The sequence below is a fragment of the Chiloscyllium punctatum genome, chromosome 33 (genome assembly GCF_047496795.1).
Source record: "Chiloscyllium punctatum isolate Juve2018m chromosome 33, sChiPun1.3, whole genome shotgun sequence".
Classification (NCBI taxonomy): Eukaryota; Metazoa; Chordata; class Chondrichthyes; order Orectolobiformes; family Hemiscylliidae; genus Chiloscyllium; species Chiloscyllium punctatum.
The window spans coordinates 29,889,009-29,909,077 of record NC_092771.1 but is presented as its reverse complement, the minus strand read 5'-3'; the positions used below and the strand labels follow the sequence as shown (position 1 = coordinate 29,909,077).

Here is a 20,069-nt window from a genome sequence, read left to right as displayed (position 1 = left end):
ATCCGTGTTGTCCTCATGACTTTGAACATCTTGATCAAATCTCCTCTCCAGGGAAAACAGTGGCAGATTCTCCGATCTGTCCACATCAAAGAAGCTCTTCCTCCATGGAAGCTACTCTTGTGAAACTTTCCTGTGGTCTTGCTAATGCTTTCACATTCTTTCTAAAATGGCAGTGCCCACGTGTGTGTGTGTGTGTTCCAGCTAGTGTGTGTGCGTGTAAAAACCAGGGTGGAGTTGGAGATGGGTGAGAAGGGGAGAATACAATTTTCTTTTTTCCAGAACTTTCCAAATTAAAATCAAGAGACAGGGTGAATCAAGCATCCTATCAAACAATAGCTGCCTCACAGTCAGAGCCACAAACCAGGCCTTTGAAATTCATGACGAGAGCAGTAATTAGACGCTACAGAAGATTGCTGAGGATGACAGATTGATGCATGGGCCATGTTTTGAAGGGTGGAAGCAAGGTCCTGCCCAGGATATGGGTTATGGAGGGGAATGGTTCCTTTAGTATAGCTCAACCAATTGGCACCAGGTTTCTTTGTTAAACCAATCCGAAAGTAGCAAGGGTATTCCATCAGAGAATGGAGCCTCATCCACCTGCTGGATGTGACCAAACAAAAGGGCCACTGCCCCTTTAAATACAAGGCTGCAGAGGGGTTGTTTCAGACCTGGAACTCGCTGAATGATTCAGAGCTCCGTGCTCTTGTGTAATGAGCAGCAGAGTTTGAGAAAGCAGCAGCTGGGAGTCAGACTCTCTGACAGCAGTCGGCAAGCAGTGATTGCTCGGGCAGAGGAGCTGTGACAGAGTACCAAGCCTCTGAGAGGAGACTCATGCAAAATGCCCAACTTTGCAGGCACTTGGAAGATGAGGAGCAGTGAGAATTTTGATGAGCTGTTGAAAGTACTGGGTAAGACTGAAATGTCTTTACAGCTCCCTTCTTCCAGGCATCACTGTAGTTACTAGCCTGGATATTACAGAGATGTGAAGCTACAAGCTAGTTTTAATATTCTGGTTAAATCTTGATCTAATGCTAGGATTGCTTCTCTTTAATTATTCAGAATAGATAAACCCATTGTTTAATTCATCTTTCTGAAAATATAAAAAATACAATGACAAAACTGAAGATCCCTTTAATTAAGAGTTAAAGCAATCCATTAGTTGTGGTACCCTGTCTTGTATTTTCTTTGCATTTGCTCCTTGAGTTAGAGTGTTGCTCATTTTAGCCCTGATGCATTTGTTTCTCTTTAATGAATGTTCTATGAGGTGGTGTTTGTAATTGAAACAGGGTGAATGGTCTAGGTCAGAATTCTCTCAGTTTGGTTCCTCCATAAACAGAGTCCTCAACTTGTGCTGTGAGCTGGTCATTATTTGGAGCAATTTATGTTGAGTTCTTGCAATAGAAGGCATTGGTGGCCTTCAGTAAATATCAGCTCCACATGCCCCCACCATCCCTCCATGGAGAAAGTGAGGACTGCAGATGTTGGAGGTCAGAGTCGAGAGTGTGGTGCTGGAAAAGCACAGCCGGTCAGGCAGCGTCTGAGGAGAAAGAGAATCGATGTTTCGGGCATGAGCCCTTCATCAGGAATGATGAAGAGCTTATGCCCGAAACCTTGATTCTCTTTCTCGTTGAATGCTGCCTGACCTGCTGTGCTTTTCCAGCACCATACTCTTGACCACCATCCCTCCATGCCCAGACATAGAAAATTGAAGAGAGACAGAACAATTGCATGGATCGTGTCCTGCCCCAATATTTGTTCTCGAGTCTACCCCAAACTCAAGAGTTATACTTCATTTGAAACATTAACTCTGTTTCTCTTTCCACCGGAGCTGCCAGATCTGCTGAGTTCCTCCAGCATTCTCCGTGTTTATTTCTAGCTCACACTGACTCTTTCTTCAAATGTCACCACCCAGGGGTCAACGCAATGCTGAGGAAGGTGGCAGTGGCAGCTGCATCAAAGCCATTGGTGGAGATCAGGCAGGACGGAGACCAGTTTTACATCAAGACCTCCACCACGGTGAGGACTACCGAGATCAACTTCAAAATAGGAGAGGAGTTTGAGGAGGAGACAGTGGACGGGAGAAAATGCAAGGTGAGTGGCTGCGATAGCGTTAGGAATACCTGTGATCGCAGGCACACTGATCAACAAATCACGTGGCCTGCCCTTGATTGTGTTTAGTAAGAGAAAAATATTTTGTGATAATGCAAACTGATGCACAGAAAGTAATTCCTACCTATTTGAGAAGTCATTTTGATTGAATTCGCCGGTGTATCAAATAGTTAAATTGTGGATTAAGTATTTCCTGCTGCTCGATTTGCAGAATAAACTGCAATTGGTTAAATCCTGTGATGCTATAAATCTGAATGCTTGGAGAAACTCAGCAGATCTGGCAGCATCTGTGGGAAGAGAAAACCGTGTTAACATTTCCAGTCCAGTATGAATCTTCTTCAGTTATGAAGCAGTCATCATGGATTTGAAGCATTAACTTTCTCTCTCCATAGAGCTGCTGAGTTTGTCCAGCAGTTTCTGGGTTTGTTTGATTCAGTAGTTGCCTCTACCTGTGAATGACTGGGCGGAAGGGATGCTGAGAAGTATTTTTCACACAGTAACAGAGAGGAAAATATCAGATACAAGGGGGAGCATGTAACATTGAGATGGACAGGGTGCATCATTAATATGAAGTAAACAAGCTGGGGGTGGCTCCCTGCAGTGATATAAAAAATGAAGGGTGACTAATTCATCATCAGCTGGGAATCACTGGGCCCATTCTATTTACAATGAAAGTAATAATACTGTAGATAACTTCATTCACAGTAAAATCTAAGTAGCTCCTGAATAGATTCAGATAACCGCATCAAGGCTTGAGGAAATGGGAATTTGAAATGTCTCTCTCTCACTCTCTTCCCTGTTCATTACTTACTTGGCCCTCTGCTGCTCTCTCACTCACTGTGGTTCTGGTTCATATAGCTCATTATGATGTGAGCACTGTGTCAGAGAGTGAGGGAGCCCAGGGTTCAAACTCAATCAAAGTAGCAGCTGCTGCCTTCAGAGTCCAACGCTCACTGTTGACAGACAGCATGTAGACAATGAACAAGAAATTTACATTCTGGTAGCACCTTTCATAACCTCAGCAAGTTCCAACACACTTTACAGCCAATGAAGAACTTTTTAAAAGTGTAGTAATGGAGGAAATCAACAACCAGTTTGCACACAGCAGGCTCCTACAACTGAGACAATGGCCAGAGCATCTCTTTTTTAATGATATTATTTCAGGGATAAATATCTTGTTGGTCGCCGGAGAGGAATCTACTACTCTTCCTCAAAATAGAGCCATATCACCTTCTACACTAATCCAAGAAGACAGTTGGCACTTCTGGTTGATGTTTCATTCCAAAGGACAGGCCTCCCTGCTGTACAGTAAATGTGGGTTAACTTCCTGTGCGACAGTGAGCAGACTTTACTGAACTGCACTATATCCAGCAGATGGAAAGAGAGGACATCTCATCTCGAGTCCAAGGCACCCACACTGCATGCAACTTGGCCTCACAAAGACATGCCTTTTTTCTGATATATTGAGAGGCTACACCCAGAGTTAAGGGACAATTCTCTTTCCTCACTCTAGAATTATTTTGCTTGAATCTCTCCAGTGAGATTCACTCAAACACGCAATCTTCTGACTGTGAGCAGAGGTATTCCCTTTTCTGAGGTAGGGTAGCTATGGTCAGGAGGCTTTGCGCACTGTTGTTGGGGATAGGAAATGCCCTAGTTGGGGTTATAATTGGCATATATGATCAAGTGCGGGACCCTGGACAGGTGTATACGAGGAAGGGAGGGAGGGTGGCACGTGGTGAGAGGGTGAGATTTCTTTATTTTGGGGGCTCGGAGATGTTAAACTCTGGATGTTAAAGTCTAAGGTTTAAGTGAGGCTTTGCTGAGCTGCTGTGTTCTGAATTTATTGAATGAATTTCCAGCATGAAGACTCTCGGCTGCTTTATTGTTTCGCTTTGAATTGATTCAATTTTGTTCAATTGCACACTGTATGAATTCTGTGTATAATTGGCCAGCTGAGAGAGAAAGCCAAGCCAAAGTGTTTTTAGAAGTTGTTTGGATGATTTATTTGGTTTATTCAGTGTGGCTTTTGGATTGGGAGTTGGGGCAAAATTGAGAAATTTGATTGGTTGGTTGAAAATGCTCTGCCCATACAAAAAAAAGTAGCATTTTGTAGAGATGGTAACTTGTGATCATCCACCAGAATTTTGGATCTTTTGTGGTATTTTAAATTTCATTAGGACAATAAGTTGGATTTTCTCCACCATGGTTTCTTAATTCTTCGTGGATTTTTTTTTTGTTGGTCACAAGGAGATATTACAGCAAATCAGCAAGGTTAACCAACCCATTAATGAGGTACGTAAAGTCTAATGAGTTTGACAGCCTGGATGGGTACCAGAGGCGTGACTGAATTATGATTCGTAGAGATATGGCAGAAAACAAGAGACCGGGATGGGAAAGGCATGATGAACCGAATGGCCTTTCACTGTGAGATGTGATTGCCAAATATGACATGAGCTAATTTCCTTCTAGATTACATTGTAGGATAAAGGCAAAATAACGTCCTTACAATTTTAAAGCCAGAAGGCAGCAGCTGCTAATACTTGTTGGAGTCAGTAAATGGAATTGAATGTGTTTTTCTATCTGTATTTCCATTTTATATTTGGTTAAAACTGCAGTGAAGCTCACTCAAGATAGACTTTTGGTTAAAGACAGGACAAAGGGCTAAATGTATGCACCATGTTCTCTCCCAGAGGTCTCACCCAGGATTTGGGGCAGCCAGTGGAAATATGAGCACACAGCATCACTGGCCTTCATTTCTCTCTCTCTCCACACCCCTGCGTTCATTCATTCATTCATTGTCTTTCACTCACACACACATACACACACACATACACACACTCTGCAGCTATCAGGAACTCATATGTGCCACTCCAACATGGCAAATCACAATGTGTACAGCTCTGAGTTTCTTTTTATTTATTCATTTTGTGGGATGTGGGCATTGCTGGCTGGCCAGCATTTATTGCCTGTTCCTAGTTGCCCTTGAGAAGGAGATGGTGAGCTGCCTTCTTGAACCACTGCGGTCCATCTGCTGTGGGTTGACCGTAATGCCATTGAGAGGGAATTCCAGGATTTTGACCAAACGACAGTGAAGGAATGGTGATGTATTTCCAAGTCAGGATCGTGAGTGGCTTGGAGGGGAACTTGAATGTGGTTCGCTGGAGGAGTTTCTGACATGACATAACCCAATTCTCAATAAATGACCAATAAATTCTGATCTCGAGTTTAGTAGATGATGGCTTATCAGTAAACTGATAGGATTAGTGCCAGATCTAATTTATTTAGGAAGGATTTACCTTACAATCCATCTCCCTGTTTATTGAATCTGCTACAAAATAGAAATTGATTCCTTGTGTAGTAGGAATGTGGTCTTTTTTTTATTAAAAATCACACAACACCAAGAAGGCCACACAGCCTGGCCCAGAACTGGCCTTATCTTTGTTGTCAAAATAACTGGGAATAGGCAGGTAAAACTGTCATGTAATATTGAAAGCATAATTTCAGGAAGTATTCAGATACTATATTACCAAGATAGATACAGATCGTGCAGTTGGCTGAAAAATGGACGATGGTAGTCATGATTTGGAGATGCCAGTGTTGGAGTGGGATGTACAAATCTAAAAATCACATAACACCAGGTTATAGTCCAACAGGTTTATTTTGAAGCACTATCTTTCAGAGCGCTGCTCCTTCATCCACCTGACCATCACAATCACCTGATGAAGGACACAATAACCTGGTGTTATGTGATTTTTAGATTTGTACATCCCAGTCCAACACTGGCATCTCCAAATCATGACTACCATCGTCCATTTTTCAGCCAACTGCACGATCTGTATCTATCTTGGTAATATAGTATCTGAATACTTCCTGAAATTATGCTTTCAATATTACATGACAATTTTACCTGCCCATTCCCAGTTATTTTGACAACAATGATCAGGCCAGTTCTGGGCCAGGCTGTGTGGCCTTCTTGTCTGAGGGCCAAGAGTGAGCTTGTTGAGTTTTTATGTTAAATACAACCCTTTTCATAGTCAATTGCCTGAATGTGACCACAAAAGACCAGATTAATAAATTAATTTACTTAATTTAAGGAGATGGTATTGCATCAAGCATCCCATGGCATAGTCCAATGTGACAGATATAAGTAGACATTCCATCAAAAAATTTAAATTCAATTTGTTAGTGAATCGTTAGTAATATGTTAGTTTGATTAATGATGGTGGGGAAACTACAAGATTGACATAAAAATGGCCCGGCCTACATTGAGTCCAGACCCACAGCAATGTGATTGACTCTAAAGCACCTCAAATGGCCATTCATAGAACATAGAACATAGAACAGTAGAGCACAGAACAGGCCCTTCAGCCCACGATGTTGTGCTGACCATTGATCCTCATGTATGCACCCTCAAATTTCTGTGACCATATGCATGTCTAGCAGTCTCTTAAATGTCCCCACTGACCTTGCTTCCACAGCTGCTGCTGGCAACACATTCTATGCTCTCACAACTCTCTGTGTAAAGAACCAGCCTCTGACATTCCCTCTGTACTTTCCTCCAACCAGCTTAAAACTATGACCCCTCGTATTAGCCATTTCTGCCCTGGGAAATAGTCTCTGGCTATCGACTCTATCTATGCCTCTCATTATCTTGTACACCTCAATTAGGTCCCCTCTCCTCCTCCTTTTCTCCAGTGAAAAAAGTCCGAGCTCAGTCAACCCCTCTTCATAAGATAAGCCCTCCAGTCCAGGCAGCATCCTGGTAAACCTCCTCTGAACCCTCTCCAAAGCATCCACATCTTTCCTATAATAGGGCGACCAGAACTGGACGCAGTATTCCAAATGCGGTCTAACCAAAGTTTTATAGAGCTGCAACAAGATCTCACAACTCTTAAACTCAATACCCCTGTTAATGAAAGCCAAAACACCATATGCTTTCTTAACAACCCTGTCCACTTGGGTGGCCATTTTAAGGGATCTATGTACCTGCACCCCAAGATCCCTCTGTTCCTCCACACTGCCTAGAATCCTATCCTTAATCCTGTACTCAGCTTTCAAATTCGACCTTCCAAAATGCATCACCTCGCATTTATTCAGGTTGAACTCCATCTGCCACCTCTCAGCCCATCTCTGCATCCTGACAATGTCCCGCTGCAGCCTACAACAGCCCTCTATACTGTAAATGACATCTCCAACCTTTGTGTCATCTGCAAACTTGCTGACCCATCCTTCAATCCCCTCATCCAAGTCATTAATAAAAATTACAAACAGTAGAGGCTCAAGGACAGAGCCCTGTGGAGCATCACACACCACTGACCTCCAGGCAGAATATTTTCCTTCTACTACCACTCGCTGTCTTCTGTTGGCCAGCCAATTCTGTATCCAGACAGCTAAGTTCCCCTGTATCCCATTCCTCCTGACCTTCTGAATGAACCTACCATGGGGAACCTTATCAAATGCCTTGCTAAAGTCCATATACACTACATCCACAGCTCGACCCTCATCAACTTTTCTATTCACATTCTCAAAGAACTCGATAAGGTTTGTGAGGCATGACCTGCCCCTCACAAAACCGTGTTGACTGCATTTAATCAAGCCATGCTCTTCCAGATGGTCATAAATCCTATCCCTCAAAGTCCTTTCTAACACCTTGCAGACGACAGACATGAGACTTACTGGTCTGTAATTGCCGGGGATTTCCCTATTTCCTTTCTTGAAGAGAGGAATTACATTTGCCTCTCTCCAGTCCTCAGGTACGACTCCAGTGGAGAGCAAGGATGCAAAGGTCTTTGCAAGTGGTGAAGCAATCGCATTTCTCGTTTCCCAAAGCAGCCGAGGACAAATCTGGTCCGGGCCTGGCGACTTGTCAATCTTAATGTTTGACAAATTTTCAGCACATCAGCTTCCTCCATCTCTATCCATTCCAGCATGCACACCTGCTCTTCAAAGGTTCTATTCACTACAAAGTTTGTTTCTTTCATAAAGACAGAAGCAAAAAACTCATTTAGGGCTTCCCCTACCTCCTCAGACTCCACACACAAATTCCCAATGCTATCCCTGATCGGCCCTACTCTTTCTTTGACCATTCTCTTATTCCTCACATAAGTGTAAAATGCCTTTGTGTTCTCCCTAATCCGTTCTGCCAAGCCTTTCTCGTGCCCCCTCCTGGCTCTCCTCAGACCATTTTTGAGCTCCTTCCTCACCTGCCTGTAATCCTCTAGAGCTGAGCTTGACCCTAGCTTCCTCCACCTTATGTAAGATACCTTCTTCCTTTTGATGAGACGCTCCACCGCTCTCGTCATCCAAGGTTCCTTTATCTTACCCCTTCTTACCTGTCTCAGAGGGACATATTTATTCATCACTTGCAACAACTGTTCCTTAAACAGTCTCCACATGTCTACAGTGCCTTTACCATGGAACAATTGCTCCCAGTCCATGCTTCCTAGGCAATTAATGGATGGCCAACAAAATGCCCACTGTCAGAGTGCACACCTCCCAAAAGAAAAATTACTTGCTGTGGCAGGATTTGAATTCATGATCTTTGGGTTGAAGGGATAAAATCAAGGAGAAATTGAGAATTCACATGTAGGGTCATAGCCTGTAGGGAGCTGTGTACAGAACTAACAAGTGGGACATCACAGACTGGGGATCTTTGTGCAGAGTGAGATTATTTCTGTATGCTGAACTGGTATCTCTTAACATCTTCATCCTGTTTGTTGTAGAGTCTGCCCAACTGGGAAAATGAGAACAAAATCTATTGCAAGCAGACTCTTCTTAGTGGCAGTGGACCCAAAACACACTGGACTCGTGAACTGGTCAACGATGAGTTAATTCTGGTGGGTGATTCTGATTTTCTAATGAACGCCACTCTTAGAGGAGGTGGTATTAAATAAAAATAGGAACAGTGACAACAGGAGCAGGAGAAGGCCATTCGACCCCCCCAAGCCTTCTCTGCCATTAAATTTGATTGTAGCTGATCTTTTACCTCAATGCCATTTTCTTGCACTAGCCCAATATCCATTAATGACTTTGACTTTACTCTTTGTTTACTTTGTCATGCCATGATAGTTGTTATGACATGATTATTGAGAACAGTGTTCAGTCCCATGGTGGAGTTTGAAGTCATGTCCCCAGAGCATTAGTCTGAGCCTCTGGGCTCCATTGACCCGGGCAATATTTATCCCTCATTACCTTAGTGTTACCATGCTTTCCCAACATGCATATGCTTGCCATGTACAAATTGGCTCCTATAGTGATTACACTTCAAAGATATTTAATTGGCTGTAAAGTGCTTGTCCGGAGGTTATGAAAGGTGCCATGAAAATTCTAATCTTTCTTTTATACTTTGCTGTTGAATTTAATTCCTGAGACCAGACATTGCATATTCTGAAAGTAAGTGCGGGATCGTGGAGTGAACTGGTTCTAATGATAAAGTACTTGTCTTTTCTTTCATTTTAGACGCTGGTTGCTAATGATGTTGTGTGTACGAGGATCTACGTTAAAGAGTAACTGCATCCCACCAGCATTTTAACTGGGGAAAGCCCATTGGCTGCCAGATCACTACCTGATTACCACGTGCATGATGTTCACTGATACTGAACAGTGATGGTCCAGGGATTGCATTAATGTTGTAGTTTTTACTTTAATATTGACAGATCTCTTTGATGTTTGTGATGGTGATGTTGTAAATCATCTGAAGTTTATTAAGTGTATCCTATTTCACAGTCTTGTGCACTTTTATATGTCTGATGTAGAAATGTTGAGCAATAACCTGTAATGGCAAAATGTGTCACTTATTAAAACTGCCAGGTGTGTTTCTGTGCTCTGTGTACTGAAAGTAGATTTCTTCACTCCAAGAAGTTGAATGCACTGGACAGAAGCAGAATAAGTTGGGTAATATAATCACAAAAGGAATGTGCAAAGCCTATTTGTCACTTTCATTTCTCGGAAAAGGAAGGTTCATTTAGCTTCTTAAATTGTTGCTTGTGGTATCTGCTCAGCGGTCTATTCAACCGAGATCATGGAAATAAAACCAGTCAGTTATTGAACCTCTCAAGCCTGTTCCGCCATTCACTAACAGCAATGCTGTTCTGAGAACTAACTCTATAGCTACGTTCCAATTCCCAAAGAACTTGGCAAACAACAATCATCTCATCAATCAGACTTACAATGTACAATGACGTGCAGCAATGGCCATTTTCAGAAGAAATGTCCAAACTTTGACTCACTTTGTATGCAGGAGCACCTCTTAATTTCATTTCTGAAAATCCCTGAGACCTGATGATATGTATCTCTGAAAGTTGAAAGAGATGGCTGTAGATATAATGCATGTGTTAGACCATAAGACATAGGAGTAGAAGGAGACCATTCAGCCCATTGAGTCTGCACCACCATTGGGATCATGACTGATCTGATAATTCTCAGTTTGACTCCCTGCCTTTCCCCCATTATCCTTGATTAAAAATTTGTCTGTATTAGCCCTGAGTACTTCTTCAATTAGCACATATTTAAATTCAAAATTTACATTGTACAATCCACGGGAGTAGTTCCGCTTGATTGGAGGGAGGCAAATGTTGTTCCTCTGTTCAAGAAAGGGAATAGGGTAATCCCTGGGAATTGGCTGGCCGAAAGAAGACAGTGAGTGGCAGTGGATGGAAAGTATTCCGCCTGGTGGTTGGTGAGATAATCCCTTTTTCCAAACTCTGAAATGATTCAAAGGGATCTTGGTTAAGCTTTAGTTGGTGTAAATAAGGCCAGAGACAATGATATTTAACCACCACACTCTGGGTGAGAACACAATCTCCATATAAACACTGCCTTGTCTGCTCTGGATGCTGGCAAGGCAGACAATGCAATGCAAAAGATCTCTATAAATCACTGTACTCAGGGAATTGTTCCTTGACCTAATTTGGGGAGGCATGGGTTATTGTCGCTGGGCTGGTAATATACTGGGGACTTTGGTGTACAAGTTTGTAGATCTCTGAAGTTGTCAGCACTGGTAAACTGAGTGGTGAAGAAGGTATGCAAGATGCTTGCCTCATTAGCTGGGGAGGAGAATGCAGGAGCAAGGAAATCTTATTACAACTTTATAAAACATTGATTCGGCCAGAGATGGAATACCATGTGTAGTCCTGGTCCTTAGACAATTGGGAAAGCGTGATTGCACTGAGAGGGTGCATTGGAGAATCACCAGGATGTTTATTAGGATGAAAAATTTCAGTTATGAGGAGAGACAAGATAGATTGAGTTTGTTTTCCCTGGAGCAGAGGAGGCTGAGGGATATAGACAGGCTAGATTGTGAGAATATCTTCCCCATGGCTGACATATGTAAGTGGTTTAGAGGAGATCTGAGGAAACATTGTATCACCCTGGGGGTGGTAGAAATATTGAATGTGTTGCCTGAGAGGGTGGTGGGGGCAGGTACTCTCACATTTAATAAGCATCAGACGGGGCACTTGAAATGCCAATGCAAAGTAAGCTATGCCTGATGAAGGGCTTTTGCCTGAAAAGTCGATTCGCCGGTTCCTTCGATGCTGTCTGACCTGCTGTGCTTTTCCAGCACCACATTCTTGACCCTAATCTCCAGCATCTGCAGTCCTCACTTTCACATAGTAGGCTATGGACCAAGTGCCCATCAGTGAAGGAATACTTATCCAGTTTGACCTACTTGAGGGTGGTACGGTGGCTCACTGGTTAGCACTGCTATCTCACAATGCCAGAGACCTGGGTTTGAATCCAGACTCAGGTGGGTGACTGTGTAGAGTTTGCACATTCTCCCTGAGTCTGCATTGGCTTCCTCCAGGTGCTCCAGTTTCCTCCCACAGTCCGAAGGTTAGGTGAATTGGCCATGCTAAATTGCCCAATGTGTGGAGATTAAGTGCATTAGTCAGGGGTACATGTAGAGTAATTGGAAGTGAGTTTGGGTGGATACTCTTCGGAAGGTCAGCGTGGACTTGTTGGGCTGAAGGGCCTGTTTCCACACTGCAGGGATTCTATGATACATATAACTCCAGACCCACAGAAATGTAGTTGATTCTTAAATACTTAACCTTTTCTCTCTCTCCACTGGTGCTGCAAGACCAGGTATCTCCAGCATTTTCTGTTTCTATTTTGTAATTTTACTTGTAGTATCCCGACTCTCTCCTCTCAGTGACACTGTCTACCTGTCACAGGGTCCCCACCCCCCACCCTCTCCTCTCAGTGACACTGACTGTCAATCACAGGATCCTACCTGTTCCTTTCAGTGACACTGACTGCCTGTCACAGGGCCCTCACCTCACCCGTTCCTCTCAGTGACACTGACTTCCTGTCACATGGCCCTCACCTCACCCGTTCCTCTCAGTGACACTGACTTCCTGTCACAGGGTCCTCCCTCGCCCGTTCCTCTCGGTGACACTAACTGCCCATCACAGGGTTCCCACCTGTTCCTCTCAGTGACACTGACTTCCCAGGGTGCCCACCTGTTCCTCTCAGTGACACTGACTTCCTGTCACAGAGTCCTCACCTCACCCACTTCTGTCAGTTACACTGACTGCCTGTCACAGGGCCCTCACCTCACCCGTTCCTCTCAGTGACACTGACTTCCTGTCACAGGGTCCTCCCTCGCCCGTTCCTCTCGGTGACACTAACTGCCCATCACAGGGTTCCCACCTGTTCCTCTCAGTGACACTGACTTCCCAGGGTGCCCACCTGTTCCTCTCAGTGACACTGACTTCCTGTCACAGAGTCCTCACCTCACCCACTTCTGTCAGTTACACTGACTGCCTGTCACAGGGCCCTCACCTCACCCGTTCCTCTCAGTGACACTGACTGCCTGTCACAGGGCCCTCACCTCACCCGTTCCTCTCAGTGACACTGACTGCCTGTCACAGGGCCCTCACCTCACCCGTTCCTCTCAGTGACAATGACTGCCTGTCACAGGGCCCTCACCTGGGCCCTGACTTCCTGTCACAGGGTCCTCCCTCGCCTGTTCCTCTCAGTGACACTAACTGCCCCTCACAGGGTCCCCACCTGTTCCTCTCAATGACACTGACTTCCTGTCACAGGGTCCTCCCTCGCCCGTTCCTCGCAGTGATGCTGACTGCCCATCGAAAGGTCCTCCCCTCATTCAGCATGTATCCCATCTAATCTCCTTCAGCAATCTCTATGTTTTAATGAGATCACCTCAAATTCTTCCAAACTCCACAGAATATTGACCCAATTTGTTACAGCTGTCATCTTGGGACACCTCTGTTACCCCCAGACCGATTTAGTAAACCCTCACTGCACCATCACCAATGGGTTTTTGAATCTGAAGTTTTCTGGTGGGTGAACAATCCCTGCGGCCTCCTGGGTTATTGTAAACGACATCGGTCTGAGGCTATCTCTTCTTGACACAGTTTTTGGACCTGACACTGAAGGCTTTGTTCCAGGCCCTCCATCCTCTGTCCCTTATGTTTGAAGGTAGCCTCCCGCCTAGGCTAGCGGGAGTCATACGCAATTAGTTTGCAATCTGTAGCTGGCTCTGTGAAAGAGCTCAGATGTTCCTGCAGACAGTGGAGACTGTCTCAGAGCCGAGTTATTGTGAGTCACTGAAATGCAGGTGCCTGAAATTTTAGCATCAGCAGTCCCTGGGGTACAATTGAATTATTATTCTGCACAGTCTTGTCATTGGTTCTTTAATCTTCTTTGAGAATTAATGGAGCTAAAAGCCAGTTCAACAGAGTGATTAATAGAGACTGAGGGGATTTGAATGGGTGCAGTTCTTTTGATGGAGTAACGCACTCAAAAAGACTCACAGTTGGAACAATTTGTGTCTACAGCCTGTTAAACTGAGTTGCTGAAGAGATTTAGAATCATAGAATCCCTACAGCGCAGAAAGAGGCCAATACACCCATCAGGTGCACTGACCCTCCAAAGAGCATCCTTCCCAGATCCACCCCATCCCTATAACCCCACATTTCCCATGGCTAATCAGTAAATTTTTGCTATAAATTCTGTGTTACGATCGAGCCCTCCACTATCACCTGATGAAGGAGCGTCGCTCCGAAAGCTAGTGTGCTTCCAATTAAACCTGTTGGACTATAACCTGGTGTTGTGTGATTTTTAACTTTGTACACCCCAGTCCAACACTGGCATCTCCAAATCATGGCGACACATCCCTAGACATTATGGGGCAATTTTGCATGGCCTAAGCACCTAAACTGCACATCTTTGGGCTGTGGGAGGAAACCTGAGCACACAGAGGAAACCTGTGCAGACACAGGGAGAACATGCAAGTTTCACACAGACAGCAAGTTTCACACACCCGAGGGTGGAATTGAACCCGGATCTCTGGCGGTGTGAGGCAGCAGTGCTAACCACAGTGCTACTGTGCTGCCCATTTATGAACTGGTCACACCAACTGTACTGGCACAAAGTCAATCATCCTATTTTTAATCCATTTTAGGGTACACCTTCCAATGTGCCCTTGTCAAACAGGGTATGTTTCCTGTCCATGATCATTGCCTAGGCTTCTATCATGAGGCAGTTTACCCTTCCACCAATGTTTGACCTATAAATATGATGATCTGACTGGTGCCTGAGAGATGGAGCCTACTCACTGTGGGCTTAACCTCCGAGGGCACAACAGGGTACAGTCGTGTGCAGTATTCCTAGAATCACTTTGCTGGTTGATTGAAGCAGGACAGGTCTGCTGTTATAAAGATTACAGTGGTGCTGGAAAAGCACAGCAGGTCAGGCAGCATCCGAGGAGCAGGTCAGTGCCAGCCACAGTGGCAATCTGAGTGAGAGAGTGGTGAGTTCAACTCTGACCATAGAGACCCAAATGCAAAATGCCAGCATCAGAAAGAGTGTTCCAATGTTGGATGAGACATGACACTGAGGCCCCAGTTGCCATTCAAACAGGACATAAAAGACCATCTGAAGAAAAGCAAGAAAATTCTCGCCATGTGTGATAGATGTTTATTTCCTAACCGCCATTATGAAAGCAGAATGCCTTGACCATTAATACATCAGTGGGAGTTGCTATGTAAAAAATGCTGCCACATTTCCTACATTAGCACAGTGACAGTACCTCAGCAATGCCTCAATGGCTGTCAAGCACTGTAGGGTGTCCTAGGGTTGTGAAAGGTGCTATAGAAAGGTAGATTCTTTCTTCACCCTGACAAGAGGGTTTGTCATGGAGATGCCAAAGAGGGAACACACCTAATAGAATTCCAGAGAGAAACAATGGAAAGGAGAATCTCTCCCCTGTTTGCAAGAACAGAGTGTGACACCTCAGAGCAGGTCTCTCTGTGATGGGGTCAAAGCCAGTGGCCAGCAGGCATCAGGATCAACGAGAGGAACCATCACATCCCCAAACATGTGGACACTCAAAAAGACTGTGGGTGTGTGGGAGTGTTCAGATGGGTGGAACTCACTCAATAACAATAACAATTTATATTTTTATAACACCTCCAACGCGGTCAATGTCCCAAGGTAGCCCACAGAAGCATGACCAACCAAAATTTAATAGAAGCCACTTATGGGGATATTAGCGGGTATTATCAAAAGGTTAAATTTGAAGGGGCGGCTTAAAGGAGGAAAGCAAGGTGAGGAATTTGGGGAGGTTTAACAAGACATTTCCCAGAACCTAGGGCACAGCCAATTGAATGCATGGGCACCAGTCATGGAGAGATTCAAACCAGGGATTCTTAAGTGACTGGAATTGGAGGAGCGCAGCACCCTTGGCTATATGTAGTCAGAGAGAATTCCAGAGGCCTTGGTGACCACTAAAAACCAGGATAAGGATTTTAAAATAGTAGTATTGTCAAGTAAAGAGAACTGAGATCAGGATTATTGGTAATCCCTTATACTGGTGGATACCATTTACAGAAATTAATCTAGATATAATGGTCTTGAACCAGCAAGAGTCCCACCTCCCCTCTCCCATGCCCCCTAGTCACCTCCCTTTGAAAAGGTGTCGATCAGACACTTCCAATATCAGTGGCAGGATGAGGGAGGAAGTGGGGACAGGGTTAGAGGTGAAAATCAAAGTACTAACCAGAAGTTCAGGATCTGTAAGTACAGGATGGGGGTCATTGAGAGGGAGCAGGCTGATGGGGGTTGGGGTGAGGAAGGGGGTGCAAAGACAAAAGTGCAACTTGGGATAGCTCTAAGTTCCTCTTTCCCCCTTACCAATGCCAGTCCTGTGATCAGACACTGAGAACGTGATAACAAAGCATAATCCTCCACACCTCCACCGCATGAATACATTTTCAAATTCCCTGTGCAGTGACTATTCCACCCACTGGTTGGGGGATAACAGCGGCGGTCGTGTGTATTGGACATCTATTACCCACTGAAGAGGTAGAAGTGAAAAGGCAGCTGGAAGGAGCCAAATACTTACAAGTATTTCTTGGGTGAATGACAGAGGAGTTTTATTAAATACTACCTTGAACTAACAAAAGCACAATATCAAACACAAGCATTGGTAATAAGCTTAAAAGGTTGATGGTTGAGAGGATTTGAAGGGTGTCTAATGTAGACAGGAAAGTAAAAGCTCTTGCAATTTAAAGTTCTTTGAGTTTTCGAGTTGTGAGAGTAATCTGAGTTCTATTTAGCTACTGTCTTGTTTCTTGATCTTCAACTGTAGTGAAGTTGGCACTAAACTTGATTTGCGCAGCAGGTTAGGCAGCATCCAAGGAACAGGAGAATTGACGTTTCGGACATAAGCCCTTCTTCAGGGCTTATGCTCGAAACGTTGATTCTCCGGTTCCTTGGATGCTGCCTGACCTGCTGCGTTTTTCCAGCAACACATTTTCAGCTCTGATCTCCAGCATCTGCAGTCCTCACTTTCTCCACTAAACTTGATTTCTCCATATATATTGGTTGTTTCTCAAAGTTGCTTTTTCACTGAACATGGATTTCAATCTCATAGATAGAGATAAAGAGAGAGAGGTTTTCAGATTCTTGTCATTATTAATTTTTCAGTTTCTAAAGTCACCTATACTGTTTAAAAGATGCTGCCTGAAATATAGTATCTTTATGGATTCCAATGTCTGGCATCATTGTTATTTCAAGCTGGATGATCTGCAGATGATTTTCATACCAATGTGTAGCTTCCACAAAGATGAAAATCAGCCAGAAGGTACAGATTTAAGTTTCAATACCTTCATAACCATGATTCAGGTGATCCATGTGTCCTGTTGTCTTTGTTAACTGGGTTCACTCTGATCAGGTGATTACAGCAGCCACTTGGATCAGTATTTATCCTTTTTGAATGTCACTTTGGTCCATGAGGGTCTAACATATTGGAACCAGATGAAACAGTATTTTTGAAAAACACTTACAGCAAGGGATTAACCTTCCAATTTCTGGCTTGAATTTTTTAGGGTGTAAATCAAATGGGACCAGAAGAAAGTTTAAGTTGAGAAATTCTAATTTAGAATATAAGTAACTGTGTTTATTGTCCTTTTAATATCTTTACCATCACTGACTATTTAAAACAGAGAATGGTCTCTGATTTCTGTGCAGTACAATTGATTTGGTATAAACAGTGATCCATGATGCTTGTTTCATTTTGTAAATGCTTAGATTTTTGGATTTCATGGAAAGAAACAAAACACAAGTACCTGTGTCCAGATACACAGATCCTTGAACGTTACCACCCAGGTTGACAGATTTGTTAAGAAGGCATACAGTGTTTTAGCTTTTATCAATAGAGGGATTGAGTTCTGGAACCATGAGGTTATGCTACAGCTGTACAAAACTGTGGTGCGGCCGCACTTGGAGTGTTGTGTACAGTTCTGGTCACCGTATTATAAGAAGGATGTGGAAGCTTTGAAAGGGTGCAGAGGAGATTTACCAGGATGTTGCCTGGTATGGAGGGAAGGTCTTATGAGGAAAGGCTGAAGGACTTGAGGCTGTTTTCGTTAGAGAGAAGAAGGTTGAGAGGTAACTTAATAGAGACATATAAGATAATCAGAGGGTTAGATTGGGTGGACAGGGAGAGCCTTTTTCCAAGGATCGTGATGGCAAGCACGAGGGGGCATAGCTTTAAATTGAGGGGTGATAGATATAGGACAGATGTCAGAGGTAGGTTCTTTACTCAGAGAGTAGTTAGGGTATGGAATGCTTTACCTGCAACGGTAGTAGATTCGCCAACTTTAAGTACATTTAAGTCTTCATTGGATAAGCATATGGACATACATGGAATAGTGTAGGTTAGATGGGCTTCAGATTGGCATAACAGGTCGGCACAACATCAAGGGCCGAAGGGCCTGTACTGCGCTGTAATGTTCTATGTTCTAAATGTTCTATTGTCTCTACAGAAATTCTAAACTTGGGCACAACTAGGAATTGGTGCCACAACACAGCAGGAGGAAAATTAGGAGATCTACATGAAAGCTAAAATGGGACAAGGTTTGATATGCAGCTGGACAGCACAATTTTCAAAAGTTTGATTTTGGGATGGCTATACCAGCACTTATTGTCCACCCCTGGTTGCCCCTTGAATTTTGTTATGGAGGGAGTTCCAGGATTTTGACCCAGTGACACTGAAGGAATGGCAATATATTTCCAAATCAGGCTCTAATGAAGAAAAAGTACTGAACAGGAGATCAGAGAAAAAAAGAGTTCTCTCTTTTGCTACTGTGATTTACTGCTCAAACCTTGCTTTCACTTGGGAGAAGCCAGTTTGATATCATCAGGCCTTTGTTTTAAACCAAAATAACCAATTCAAGGTATTTCTGATTCTTATGATGAGTTCACTCGTGTTGGCTGCATCTTCAGCTCCCCACTTAACTGGTTGAGTGCAGGGCTAACAATCAGCAAGAAGCTTGACACCATCTAGGACAAAACAGCCACTTGATTGATGCCACATTCACTCCCTTCCATCACCGATGCTCAGCAGCAGCAATGTGTACTATCTACAGAATACACTTCAAAAATTCACAAAAGATTCTGAGACAGCACCTTTCAAACTCATGTCCACTTCCATAGAACATAGAACATAGAACATAGAACAATACAGCACAGAACAGGCCCTTCAGCCCACGATGTTGTGCCGAACTTCTATCCTAGATTAAGCACCCATCCATGTACCTATCCAAATGCCGCTTAAAGGTCGCCAATGATTCTGACTCTACCACTCCCACGGGCAGCGCATTCCATGCCCCCACCACTCTCTGGGTAAAGAACCCACCCCTGACATCTCCCCTATACCTTCCACCCTTCACCTTAAATTTATGTCCCCTTGTAACACTCTGTTGTACCCGGGGAAAAAGTTTCTGACTGTCTACTCTATCTATTCCTCTGATCATCTTATAAACCTCTATCAAGTCACCCCTCATCCTTCGCCGTTCCAACGAGAAAAGGCCGAGAACTCTCAACCTATCCTCGTACGACCTACTCTCCATTCCAGGCAACATCCTGGTAAATCTTCTCTGCACCCTCTCCAAAGCTTCCACATCTTTCCTAAAGTGAGGCGACCAGAACTGCACACAGTACTCCAAGTGTGGCCTAACCAAAGTCCATCTAGAAAGACATGGGGCAGTAGATACATGGGAATTCACCTCCACCTTTAAGTTTCCCTCCACTGTCCTTCTTTGCCATTGGGTCAAATTCCTGGAATTCCCTCCCAAGTACATTGTGGATCGGTCTACAGCACATAGACCACAGCAGTTCAAGAAAGTGGCTCACCACCGTCTTCTCTAGACAATTAGGGATGGAAATAAATGTTGACCCAGCCAGCTATGCCACCTATGTGTAAAAGCCCTTGTATCTCAGAGTTAGTACACCAATGGTCAGCACAAAATCACTTTGTTTCTTTTTAATAGAATCCCTACAGTGTGGAAACAGGCACTTCAGCCCAACATGTCCACACCGATCCTCTGAAGGGTAACCCACCCAGCCCCATTCCCCCTACCCTACGTTTCCCCTGACTAACTCACCTAACCTACACATCCTGGAACACTATGGGCAATTTAGCATGGCCA

The 20,069-nt window shown here is 44.0% G+C and overlaps 2 protein-coding genes across 3 annotated transcripts in view; one reads left to right on the top strand and one right to left on the bottom strand.

Annotated features, from left to right (window-relative positions):
• LOC140458526 (solute carrier family 25 member 44-like) overlaps window positions 1-20,069 on the bottom strand; it is a 198,695-nt gene that overhangs the window by 73,323 nt on the left and 105,303 nt on the right. The gene's annotated exons all lie outside the window — the stretch shown is intronic.
• crabp1a (cellular retinoic acid binding protein 1a) lies at window positions 651-9,934 on the top strand. The gene is made up of 4 exons (XM_072553276.1): window positions 651-908; window positions 1,913-2,091; window positions 8,835-8,948; window positions 9,571-9,934. Exons 1-4 carry the CDS (start codon window positions 839-841, stop codon window positions 9,619-9,621), a joined length of 414 nt encoding a protein of 137 aa, XP_072409377.1. The 5' UTR covers window positions 651-838; the 3' UTR covers window positions 9,622-9,934.